At 41.4% G+C, this 12,497-nt stretch overlaps 2 protein-coding genes across 2 annotated transcripts; one reads left to right on the top strand and one right to left on the bottom strand.

Annotated features, from left to right (window-relative positions):
* The first annotated feature begins 428 nt into the window (after positions 1-428).
* Positions 429-4,057, top strand: LOC118416486 (28S ribosomal protein S33, mitochondrial-like). The gene is made up of 4 exons (XM_035821608.1): positions 429-596; positions 2,728-2,840; positions 3,354-3,472; positions 3,762-4,057. Exons 2-4 carry the CDS (start codon positions 2,745-2,747, stop codon positions 3,865-3,867), a joined length of 321 nt encoding a protein of 106 aa, XP_035677501.1. The 5' UTR covers positions 429-596; positions 2,728-2,744; the 3' UTR covers positions 3,868-4,057.
* Positions 4,058-4,417: 360 nt separating this feature from the next.
* On the bottom strand, positions 4,418-12,224 carry LOC118416484 (leucine-rich repeat and guanylate kinase domain-containing protein-like). The gene is made up of 19 exons (XM_035821600.1): positions 11,796-12,224; positions 11,376-11,483; positions 11,075-11,156; positions 10,715-10,815; positions 10,244-10,325; positions 9,830-9,954; positions 9,568-9,621; positions 9,219-9,308; positions 8,967-9,047; positions 8,450-8,536; positions 8,127-8,233; positions 7,711-7,830; positions 7,487-7,583; positions 7,273-7,386; positions 6,703-6,904; positions 6,342-6,488; positions 5,999-6,144; positions 5,704-5,795; positions 4,418-5,419 (listed from the first exon to the last, which is right to left on the bottom strand). Exons 1-19 carry the CDS (start codon positions 12,006-12,008, stop codon positions 4,906-4,908), a joined length of 2,562 nt encoding a protein of 853 aa, XP_035677493.1. The 5' UTR covers positions 12,009-12,224; the 3' UTR covers positions 4,418-4,905.
* Positions 12,225-12,497: the final 273 nt, after the last annotated feature.

Raw genomic sequence — 12,497 nt, forward strand, 5'->3', positions numbered from 1 at the left:
GAGTTGATAATCGGTACTTTCACGTTGAAAGCTAATCTCCAAGCAGATTTTGCGGTTGTTTAAGACAGTAGAATAAAACTCCTCTGCCAGCTAAACTCCTTCCCCAGCTTATGTTACTGTCTTAAACTACCGCAAGATCTGCTTTGAGATTAGTTGAAAGCATAGACGAGGGGAAATTCGCAACCTTCAGTTTTTTCAAAGAAATACCAAGGAGGTTAAAAATCATATAACGTTACTTTAACCTCCTTGGAAATACGTATTCACGGTGAATAAACTATAAGACACAAAATTTTAAGAAGGCTTCATCGGAATACTTTAATGCATCATTTATTCTGTAAAATGGTCTGTAAAATCAATCATGATCGTTCTACACCTCGACGTAATATTAAAGAAACACTGGCTGGCGGAGACATGGGTTTCGTCCTGGAAAAAAGTAAATTCCTGCCACCCTGGAAAATACAGCTATTGGTATCGCCCAGCTACTTGAAATCAAAATGGCGCTGCCCTTGTGAGAAAAACTGTCCGTGGTAATATTTCCAATTTTAAGCAACGAGGACTCAAGAAATTGCACACAGAATTGCAGAAAAGGTTATCAGGTAAGACGGTCAGTGTTTGGGTAAATTGTTTTACTACAGAGATAACGGAAGGTAGGTAGTATCGCCGCACAAACCGTGGTGGGTCAAAGTGGGGAGGGGAGCGTGGAGGACCATGCCGAGAAAAAGCTAGTACAGCCGCCAAGCCACGTAGTAAATCGAACACGAATCGAACCGTTTTTATTTGCAGTTCGAAGTGTTCCGCGGTCCCTAGCAACGTCGTTGCTAAGGAAAGGCTTGTCGCGTGACAGTTGGATGAAATTTCACCCGACTTAAACAGCTGTTTTAAACCTATTTGGCGGCCATTTTACAAATATTGCGTTATATGTACAAGAAGGGAACACCATGTGCTCTCTGTATAAACCGTTTTGGGGGGATTTTACGGCAATTAAAGTTAGTTTCATGGTCATATTTGTTACATAGTAAAATTAGCAAAATGGCGGTGCCGTACTGGGCAAAAATTTCGACGAATTTCACATTGACGGCATTTGCATTACGCCCTCGATTCTATCTTTAATGACTAGTGAATTAGCTTTGTCGAATCTTCGACTACAACTCAGGTAAAGATCCTGTTGGTTTGAAATTTGGAAAGGTTTGAAAGTCCATGTCTATCGGGGTCACCTTATCGACTGTTTTACGCGCAAATATTGCAAGTTGTTGGTGTAGCTGATTCGAGTACAGCTGGCTTTTTAACACAAGATGCGGTACCGATGCACATGCCCGGTATTGTCAGAGGATGCATACGGAATAAAACAGTGTTGAGACGGACTGAATTAGCAAATGCTACATTGGTCTTACGGCAACTAGGACGCAAATACGGCGGTGCGTGTCTGGCGCGGGCTCCGTGGAACGGGCGTTGACGCAAGGGCGGAAGCGTTCTTTTTTGAATGCCTCTGATGAGGTGCCCTCGCGCGATTGGGAAAAAAGCCTATTACTACCACGAAATGGATAGTATGCCATATACCGACTGAAAGAAGAGAATTCGGACTATTCTGTGTACTAAATTTTCCGTTTATTTTCAAATCTGTCACAAGATAAAAAAGCGGTGGAAATTGCACTAAAATCAACTGATTTCAGGTTATAAAATCAAATGGATACAGCTAGACAAATCTGTTAAAAATCCAAAGGAGTGAAGTGAGAAGCTTTAAAAATGTATATGCGATGAAATGTTGAATATACATAGTTGTAAACTCAAGCAGCAGGCTTTCTTGTAAGTAGTCCCAACGCCCGGGGGTCATGGAACGTAGAACTGTCACAAAACGGCGCGCGTTTCGCTACGGTAGTCAGTTAGAACTTTTGAAGTTATATTTATATCATCTCGGATTGGCATATCAACTTGAAAGTTGGAATTTATATACGGGGGACCACTGTTAACTTGGTTCCGGTCAAAGATTCGATATCTATGGGACGAAGAGCTGTCCAGAGTCGATAATTACTGAAAAAGTCAAATCGGGCGCGTTCTATTCTGGAGTCAAAATTATGACATGACTCCGCGCGGATTGGCGGCATTTGCATTACGCCCTCAAAATCTATGATGAGCCTTATACCGACAGAAACTACAATGTTTGCTCTTTCTTGTGGTCCCAAATTCCTGTTGGTTTGAAATCTACAACAGTTAAAAAATATGAGGGGAAATTACACGAAAATCACGAGATTTCGGGCCGTATAATTGATAGGAAAACGATAAACTATCGGTTCAAAAATCCACAGAGATAACAAATGAGTCTAAAATATTGTAAATAACTTGACATTAGTAAGATAAACGGTAATGTACTCCTGCGATAAGCTTTCTTGTAGGGGCTGTTGACGCCCGAAGTCATGGAACGGACTACTTTCTCTCGCGGAAGGAAAATAAAAAAGCCTCGAACTCTCGACGTGGCGTGGCGGCTGAGTACCGTAAGATCAGCTTCCAAGGTGAATCGAACATCAGCAAAGGTGATTGCACCTGTATTCAACAAAACAACGTTATCCTCATCCTGGCCCTGATCATCCTGTGTGTCTAGAATATTTCCAGAAAGTCCAAAGACAGCGGTACTTACAGATCCCTCTCTTGGTTACACAGATTGTTTTGTTTGTCAACTTTGTGTGTGATTTATACTATGGTAGATTTACCAATAGTACTTCTTTCTTCCAGCCACAGCTATATATACCATGGCTGGTTTGTCCAATTATGCCAGAAGGATGGCGAGGCTCAGTGCCCAGATCTTTGGAGAAGTCACACGAAACACTGATAAAAAGTCCATGAGGGTAAGTCAGATCAAGGAGGTTTTATCAAAAATTTGTTTGTCAAATGCATAACGTTAACTTTTTTCTTCCGACCAATCCCAATAGATACACCAATTAACATGCCACTTCTTGAGACTTTGAATATTGTAAATGCAGAAATATTCGCGGTGGTTGTATGTTCATGATTTTCACGGTGGCCACTTCACTGAGAACTTAAAACCACTGCGGACATTTTTCCATTACAGTATGCGATTTCAGTCTATAGCGCTACCGCAAACTTAAAACCACCACAAACACTCCATTATCCTGCTACCGTGAAAGTAAATCCCTGCAGACTTAAAATGCATTTACAACTGTCAGTAAATTGAGCTAATTGGTGATTCATCCAGTCTATAGTTCTCAAAATATGACCAATAAATTATAATGATACTGATAGTGCTCTGGTATGCAGTCACATGAAGAGAAAATTGTGAAGAAGCTACATGATTTGTAACTGTTGATGTACAAAAGTCTCCTGTTGTTTTTAATGCTCAGGTTGTGAAGATGTTCAGTGAAAAACCCATCTGGCTGAAAAGGGAAATTGTTGACTACTATCCAAACCATGACATTCTGGTCAAGATGATGGCTGACCTTCGGAAAATAGGACTGTACAGGTAAAATTTGGCACATGTGACCATACAGTACGTTATACTATATATTTGAACTTAAAGCTGAACCTAACAAGGATATGTTGAAGAACAGAAGACAAAACAGCATATCTTAAATATAAATGTATTGACAGTTAGTGATTTCAGTTTCATAGAGCTCAGTTCCCCACTGCCTGCACTCACTGACGCTTCTAAACAACATGGCTTCTTGTGAACAAGTCTATTACCACTCAGCTTATTGAAGAGACACAGCTTATAATTAGAAAAGACAACTTTTTTGTTCTTGTGTTTTCAGAGATGAACATCAGGATTTCAAAGAGGAGATGAGAAGACTTCGAGCACTTAGAGGAAAGGTTAAACCTAAGAAAGGGGAAGGCAAAAGAGCTTCAAAAAGAAAATGATCTCAACATATTGTACTTGTGATAGCTTTGGATAAGTGATAATTCAATACCTTTTGAACTACATGTATATACAGTACTTGTATTGTGCTGCAAGGACAAGCACAAGACATTGGGAATCATCATCCGTGTATTGTTTGTATTTGTTGTTAACTAGCTGATCATTCAGGAAGGAGATTAAACTCTTATTGCGCCGAAGAATTCCTTTTTTTAAGTCTCATTGGATAGTACTAGTGGTGCTGGTAGTATAAGTACTATGTAGTAGCATTTTCATGTTTGAGGGCATATGGACCTTCAAAATTGTAAAAAAATTAAGATGACGTGCACAACAGACTCCGAAATGTCCTGTCCACTTGTCAAATTAGTGACAAGTATTCAAAATGTGTATTCTTAAGATTTTTACCGGTACAAATTTATTGCATGAAGGGAATTCAAAAGCATGTCAATACATTTGTTAAAATAGAATTCTTTTTATTTCTCTTTTGCAAACACCATCACCATGCAATACAGACTTTAAGAAGACATTTTTAAGTAGACATTATACCAATCAAAGTTGTTCCATAGTTGAAAATATTTTGACATCTTACCATTTACTATTTACATTTTACTTGTACAACACAAGCATCAAGTGACTTGTAATGACTAAAGAGGCCCATTCAACAGTACAGGCAAAGTACTCAACACAATCTGCAAGAGAGTGCTCCATTCAAAATCAGTTACTCATGCATTCACTATGAAAGTGTCCTGATATGCACAATATACTGCCAAGAGTCATGAAAGTTTGTACAATGTATTTAGCAGTTATCTAACTTACACAAACTGATTCAAGTCAATGTCAAGCTGTTTTTTCAGCAGAGGCAGTACATGTTTGTACTTTCTAAACAGATGTGGGAAGCTCAAAGACTTCAAAGATAAAGACCAAAACAGTGAAGAAAGTATTTGAAATATAATTATATACAGAAAAACGGTTTACAGACTTTCTTCATTGAAATGTGAAAATTCCTTGAGATTATTGGTTTTAATATCATGTACAATAAAGAATTAGAAATCAGGCAGACTCTTGTCCTGTTTCTCCCCTCTGTAAGAGGGGATGGGTGGTAGCACAGGCTTGAGATTTGACCCAGGCCTTGATGTTACTGGCTCCCTCGCTGACCCTGGCCTTGACCCAGGCAATGACATTTGACCTGACCCCGCTGACCCAGGTCGCGGAGCTGCAGGTGGGGAGGTCAGAGACCCTTGATCTGATAGGGCATTCTCCAGGGCAGCTAAGTCCAAGCCTTCCACCCTTTCAGCGTAACCCCCCTCCCCCTGTTCTGATGTGTCGGAGGATCCTGCAGCAGAGAACTGCCTCGCTGAGGAGAGGTCTGACAGACTCGCGCTCTCCTCTGATTCGTCGGAGCTAGAGTCCATGCTGCCCTGCAGAGCCTGGCTGGTGTTGGCCTGCATGGACAGGAAGGACGTGGTGGCATCCATGGGAGCGGTTGCCGGGCGTTGCTGATCATGGTCGCCAAGGCCGTCCTGATCCAATGTGTTACTTGGTGCAGTACCAGGTGGTCTGGATAATAAGGTGAAAGGTCAGAATTTGCCCTCATCTTTAAGATTCTATTAAGCGTTTAAGTCTCTGAACACTTGTACTTACATAAGTTGGAGTAAGCTTGAGACACTTCATTGTTAAATTTCATTAACACACTTTGGCTACTCAAGAATTTCACCCTTACAATAGAAACAACCTTGTGTGATGAACATTATTATAGTACGGTACATATAGACACAAGGTCTGCTGAAGTAACAAGGAGTGCAAATGCAGATGCTAAAGCTGTAGGAAGTGTGGTGGAGTACCTCTGCATGAGCTGCTGGTATGGGTTAGGCACAATTCCTGTGATGATGGCAGCTTTGGCTGCAGCCGACCTGCGAGCATAGGATGCTTCCTCCTATAGGGGACACAGCATTTGTTATCAAACTGATATGCATTGTTCTGTATGAACCTAGATGTCATTAGTCCACACTCTTTCATGATATACATGTCTACTCCACTATTTGGTCCCCATGGAAAGTAACAACACTATAATTAGGACTGATAGTGATAGTAAAAATAATGGAAGAAGAATAAGTAAGAAGAATGGAGTGCACTAACCACAGGTGTCTTCTTGGGTTCCATCTTGCGGTGTTGACCGGAGTACGTGCGAGCTGCCCCCCCTCCCATCTCCATGTCCATACTGATGGAGCCTGTAGGTTTGCTCCACTTGGTGGCCCTGGTGGCTGAGTTGGTGGATGTGACACCTACAGAAGTCAACCCATTACAGTCAAGTCAACACAACATTTTGGAAGCAATCAATGGTTGAACTTCAACATCAGGAACAAGATATTCAAAAATTGAAAGTTGAACATCAACTTGTTTTGGAGAATTTGCTTAGCAAATTTTTAAGGGATAGCTATTATTTCTCGCTTATTTTCTTCAAAAAGTACAGTACTCTCACCAGTCATGGTTCCATCCTTGGCCTCTATGGCACTCTGGGACCTGGAGTCACCATCAATGGTGGATGTCTCAGATGATGCAGCATCACTAATGCCCAGGTAGTCCATAACTAACTTCCGTAGGTTCGTGTAGGCTTGCCCAAGATCATCTATCAACAAATATAGAGAAGATATCGATAAGAAATATTGATAACATAGGCTGGCAAAATTGTCTTTAGAAAATTGAAGGCAATCAGTATTAGCTTGGCTCTTTAAATAAAAGGTCAATGTATGTTCAGGATAAGGAGGAGAGCTTTCGAATTTCACGACTACCAGTATTTGGAGAATTTGGAAAGTTGTCGTCAGACCAAAGAAGGTTTTTACCACTGTCAATGGCCATGTCGAAGAAGCCAGGAGAGGTCTGGTTGGTGTCCACATAAGTGTTCCATCTGGTGATGTTGTAGGTCACCTCGTCCTGATGTATCCCCTCCCTGGAGCTGAGCCGTTCTGCCAGGTACTGCCGGGTAGCCGGGATGATCAGGACGTACCTCGGCTCAAAGTAGGTGTTCTTCAGAGTCATCACACCCTGAGGATAAGAGTCAAGGTGTATTTTTATAAATCTTCAAGGACACCATTCCACGTGTTCCTACTATCACTATGCAATTAATTTGAAACCTGACTAGATATGTGTCCCAATGACATTAATTAAGCGCAAAATTACTAAGTACATGTACATGTATCTTCAAATCCTATCATTAGGTATAAACTTTGCAGTAAACTTATTATCAAAGGACAATTCTTAACAAATATAGGCTTCCAGAAAACCATATGCGCCAATAGTGAGGTTACTGTTAGTTTGAAAAATCATGTATTGGCATGTCACCTACCCACATCAATACGAACTTTAAGTACGACATCCCAACATGTACAAAAGATCAGTTGCAGAGAGCCTACCTCCAGCTCCATGTGCACCACACAGGCCAGTCCTTCCTTAGCCACAGCCTCCACAGCATCCATGGTCAGACCATACAGATGGCCTGCATACTGACATGTCTGGATAAACTTTCCCTACACACAGGAAAAACAACAACTTATAAGGATCACCATATCCACAACAAGTACAATGAACAAAATCCATGTAAATTCTGTGAGCTTGTCACTTGCATACCTGTCTGATAAGGTTCTCAAACCTCTCCATGGACACAAAGTGGTAGTCTTTGTTGTCCTCCTCTCCTGTCTTTGGGGGACGTGTTGTGTGAGAAATTCTGCCCAAAGGGGGAACATCACAAAGAGTTACAGACCCAGTGCAACAGTTGTTGTAAAAAGCAATGGACAAAGTATAGAACTTCGACATAAAAAAGTGCGTCTCATCTGAGGGGTACATGTACTTACCCATATCCAAAGTAGTCTGGAAAGTCCTGCACCAATCGGAGAGCCAGGTCCCTCTTCCCTGACCCCTGGGGCCCAGTCAGTACTAACATGGGGTAGGGGGTCTCAATACTGGGCAGTGTGCTGTGAACAGAAAAATCATAAAGTTTAAACATGGTAATAGCGCTCCAAAAGAAAGACCCTTTGGAATTCTGGTAACAACAGACTCGTTTGCCTCTACCATGTAAAAAATTGAAATTCTAAAACATCCATCTACTATAAAAAGTTTTGTAAATTCTTGTCAAATAAAAGGAGAAGTAGATTGGTTGTTTTGTTAGTGAAACTGCTTTAAGATACTTGGTTTCTTCACTCACTTGCTAAGCAAGACCATTGAAGCCTGACCATACCTAGCTAGATGTTGCCACATACAGAAGTCTCACCTGTCATAGACCCTACTGGCTGTTAGGAAACTGTACACCACATTCCTGATGTGGTCCTGCGCAGCTATGACCTCCTGGGGAGGGTTGAACATGTTGATGGCCTGGACCTGAAAATACAGGAGATTATTGGAAAAAAATTAGACCATAATTTTACAACACAATTCTTCCATAATTCTGTATAAACTTTCATGCTAATAATATACAACATCTCTTTGATATCTTACAAGACCTCTTCAAGTGCAGTGTTTTCTTCTCCGCTGTAGAATAATCATGTACAATTATGAAAACTGAACAGATGAATCTAAGCATGATTTCTGCCTGACCTTCTCTTCCACTTCCGCTCTCTTCCTGTCCAGAGTGGACAGCTGCTGTAACTTGTACAGGATGGACAACCGGTAGTCAGGAAGGCCCTGGTTATAGAGAAGAATGGCATCAGTCTATGAGTCTACTCTAGGTATTACAAAGACTTCTCTTTCTTAGTACAGTCAAAGGGTCAACAGTGATAGCTCAATATGGTCACAATAGATAGGTAGGAACCATAGACAGTATTCTTGATACTTGAGTCAATGGGAAGAATGATTTAGGTAGCCTGATTAAATCTCGCTTATAGCAGCCCGCCCAACATCTGCCGGTCTCCTATAGCTAGAGGAGGGGCCAGTTACAGCCCTGGACAGCAGAGTTTGTGTTACACAGACTATGATTTAGGTTACATCAGAAAATATTCACAATGGCCAGTGGTGACTAATGTAGGTGTGACTGTACCTCTTATTGCAACTACGATATTCAACTGCTGTATCACAACATCATTCCATCAGCAGTTGTTTGACAGAAAAATCTGACCTGTATGGGGTTCCTCATCAGGTTCAGGTCTGTGAGCAGCCTCAGGTCCACCAGGTACTGCACCTCAGCTATGTTGCTCACCTGTCACAAGATGGGTCATTATTCAATTTATAAAAACAAGAACTTTTCTAATCTGGTAATATGCAATACCCCCCGGTAGCTGTTATATTATGATTCAACAAATGTCAAATAGTAGGGAAGTAGGAAGTGACCTAACTCTTTTACAAAACATGAAAAGTATCAATTTTTTACCTCATTGTCATCCAAATCCACAGACTCCAGATAGTTGTGTCCCTCCAGCCCAGCCATGCTGCTGATGGCATTTCCAGACAGGTTCAACACCTGGAGGAAGGGAGGGGGGATTATTGGTCACAGGTCATATTACGATGTACCAACAAACCACCTTACAAGTCTGGCATCATAGTTGACCAGAGAAAGACCACCATTCTTTTTCTATCTTGGTACAAGCATTTGCCTGGTGTTGGTGATCACCAGCCTTGCAGTCCATATCTAACAGTAAGGAGTTTTGAATAATTTGGATTCTCGTCATAAAGTAGAAGGATCATCATATTCCTGTAAGTAAGTTGTTCAGGGTACTTGCCTGAAGGTACACCAAGGTCTCCAAGTTTTCTATCCTCTTGATGTTGTTTCCTCTCTGAAAATATCAATGTATATTCCGTTAGTCATCATAAACTGCAAAATTTGCATTACTTGGCAACAATTGTCTTGATGGCAATAATACAAGCATTACTTTCAATGACTTACACAACTGTATAACCAGGTGATTCAAATCTACATTATGTGATACTCAGGTGTTAAAAGATTTCCTTTTGGCAGGACATAGTTGAAGAGTCTTGACCCACCAGACTGAGGTATTTGATCTTGAGATGATCCAGTCCACTGATCTTTTGTAGGTTGTTGTGGGCGATACTCAAATATCTGAGCTGCCGACAGTTGGACAAGCCTGTGATCTCTGTGATGTTGTTGTCTTTGGAGGAGCAAGAGTCAAGGTCAAATGCTCTTATTGGAAGAAGAAAGAAAACCGAGATAGGGGCCGATACTGACTTCCAAGCACCTTTGACACATTGCTGACGTCACACTTCCAGTCTAGATGTGTGATATAGGCTTTGGGTCATTTCAAATTGATCAGAGGACTGATCAAAAGCTTGTTGGTAAGCACTGTAGTTTGTGTACGGATATAAAGTTTAAAATTGTGGAGAATAACCCTAAGAATCAGTAAAGGAAGCTGTTGACATTTATAAAACTCTGAAGGATACTGTCCAGGGTCAGCTTGGTGAGAGCTGTGTGTTCTGACAGGTCCTGAATTGCCTCCAGCTTGTTGTAGGAGTAGTCCACCTCCTGTAATTGAAAAGTCACAGAAATTAAATCTCTCCAGTGTAGTTTATTACAAAGTTTGTACCCTAAAACATCACCATACCTTGTTCATGACTTTCCTGGTGACATCATTCTAAACCTTCCTTTCTGATGAATTTTAGGATTGCACTTAAAAATCTGTGGCAAAGATACCAATAAAACAAAACTTTAGGAGCAAATCAATAAGTTAAACTAATTTGTTTAATACCAAAATACATCCCATATTACAAAACTGACTGCATTTAGCCCCAATGGGGCATGAATATGCAATAAACTTCATTGTCATTGTCATTGTCATTACAAAGCTCTCTCACTAATAGCTGTACTAATTGCCAACACACTTTTGATATTTGATAGCCCACTGCCATACATACCTTCAGATTTATGGGGGGATCAAAGTTAAGCAGATCTCTCAGCTCGTTGTGAGAGACATCCAGGTACAGCAGGTGTGTCATACAGCTCAGGGCAGACAGGTCTGTGAAACAAACATGAACAGGAGTTTAAACACAAGGCAAAGGACTTTTGCTACCTGTCATTGTAGAATTTCTAGATCCTCCACTTTAAAACGTTTTTTTAACAAAGGCGATATCTTTCTCCAAAGTGATAGGGGTTTTAAGTATCTTGTAAGAAATACGGGCATCTGTCTGTATATGCAATGTACAGACATGTGATGACTACAGTTCTGTTAGCATTTAACAGTAAAGTACTAGTCTAAGACCTAGTAGTGTCCACACCTGTGATCTGGTTATACGGCATCTCCAGCCTCTGCAGGTGGACATAGTCCTGCAGCAGGCTGATGTCGGCTAGGTTGTAGCCCTGTGTACATAAAATGGGGAAAAGATTTAGAAATCTTCATACAACATTATAATGATTGGTCGACTAACCAAGGGAAAGAATGCACACTGCACAATCCCTCAGATAAAGGTGAGAGCACAGTCTCTGATACACTATGCAGCACTACCCACAAGCCATGATATTCATCAACATGAATGTGAGCTTGCACTGGAAGAACAAGAAAGAAGAAGACTGTCTTACCGGCAGTGTGAGGTGCAGGAAGACTTGAGACGTGCCTCCTGCAGCCTTCCCCAGGTTAGACAGACCCTGGGCCACTGTCTCCTCATCCAGGATTCCATCAGGAGACAGCTACAGGAGTAAAGAACAGGTACTTAGTTCTACTAGCTTCAACAGATTTTACTTTGAATCAAACAATTCAGAAAAACACCGTTAAACATACGTTTGTAATCTTATCCATCGTACGCTGCCATTACTGTAAAATTAACAGGTGGTTTGAATATGGTCAATGACAGAGGAAACCATTTTGACAATCTGTTATTATGATATTGAAACAAAACAACTCTTCACACGTTTCAATGCTCTAGCTTGAAGCGTTTGTTATTGTCGTCTTCACATCAATGTGATTGTAAACTGTGACACTTTCCAATATTTTCTCCCCACCTCAGGCCCCTCCTCCTCCTGCGAGTCGTCATCATCGTCCGGTATGTAGGGCACCCCGTACCCCAGCGCGCTGTCCGGCAGCTCGGACGCAGGGGAGTCCGACGTGCCGACCTGGAAAACTTCCGGGGCCCCAAAGCTGATTTCCGGCGGGTCGCTGGGCGGCAGGCCGTCCATCCCTCCGTGTTGGGACCAGATGCCGTCCGCGTCAGCCATATTTTTCAGAGTAAACTTCGGTACAAAACTAGTCCTTACGCGAAAACAGTACAATGTACGTGCGACCGAGTCACAGAATGAAGTCTTAGATCACCTGCGTCACACCTTGGAATTATGTCTGTGGCGGGACAGGTCGAATTAAGCCAAGTTTTTCACATAAATTACACAGAACCGTGAAAAGTTGATCCAAAGGCCGCCATCTTGTTTCGCCGTTCCCTTGGAAATGAGCAATGCATTGTGGGATTAGTAAAGTGACTCCGAGCTTTGGCGAGTGACCAGATTGCGGTTAACCAAGGAGCTTATATGATCTTATATCAGCTCCTTGGGTTAACGTTACAACATGTACTAAAAGTTTAAACTACTTGATGGTGAAAACACATAAGATGTTAACATGAATAAATAAAACTTTCCGGCAATGTAAACATTTCCATGAAATGCAACGTGTTGTTGATTTGATACATTCCAAGTTTTGCAAGATTTTCCCCAAGT

Source organism: Branchiostoma floridae, chromosome 5 (genome assembly GCF_000003815.2).
Source record: "Branchiostoma floridae strain S238N-H82 chromosome 5, Bfl_VNyyK, whole genome shotgun sequence".
In the NCBI taxonomy this organism is placed as follows: domain Eukaryota; kingdom Metazoa; phylum Chordata; class Leptocardii; order Amphioxiformes; family Branchiostomatidae; genus Branchiostoma; species Branchiostoma floridae.

What these genes read in the sequence shown, in the direction of transcription:
- LOC118416486 (XM_035821608.1), top strand. Translation starts at nt 2,745, where the DNA reads ATGGCTGGTTTGTCCAATTATGCCAGAAGGATGGCGAGGCTCAGTGCC. An exon ending in CTGATAAAAAGTCCATGAGG is followed by an intron (nt 2,841 to 3,353) that starts GTAAGTCAGATC and finishes TTTAATGCTCAG; the next exon opens with GTTGTGAAGATGTTCAGTGA. An exon ending in CGGAAAATAGGACTGTACAG is followed by an intron (nt 3,473 to 3,761) that starts GTAAAATTTGGC and finishes TTGTGTTTTCAG; the next exon opens with AGATGAACATCAGGATTTCA.
- LOC118416484 (XM_035821600.1), bottom strand. Translation starts at nt 12,008, where the DNA reads ATGGCTGACGCGGACGGCATCTGGTCCCAACACGGAGGGATGGACGGC. An exon ending in AGGAGGAGGAGGGGCCTGAG is followed by an intron (nt 11,484 to 11,795) that starts GTGGGGAGAAAA and finishes TTACTCCTGTAG; the next exon opens with CTGTCTCCTGATGGAATCCT. An exon ending in CGACATGGCCATTGACAGTG is followed by an intron (nt 6,489 to 6,702) that starts GTAAAAACCTTC and finishes ATTTGTTGATAG; the next exon opens with ATGATCTTGGGCAAGCCTAC.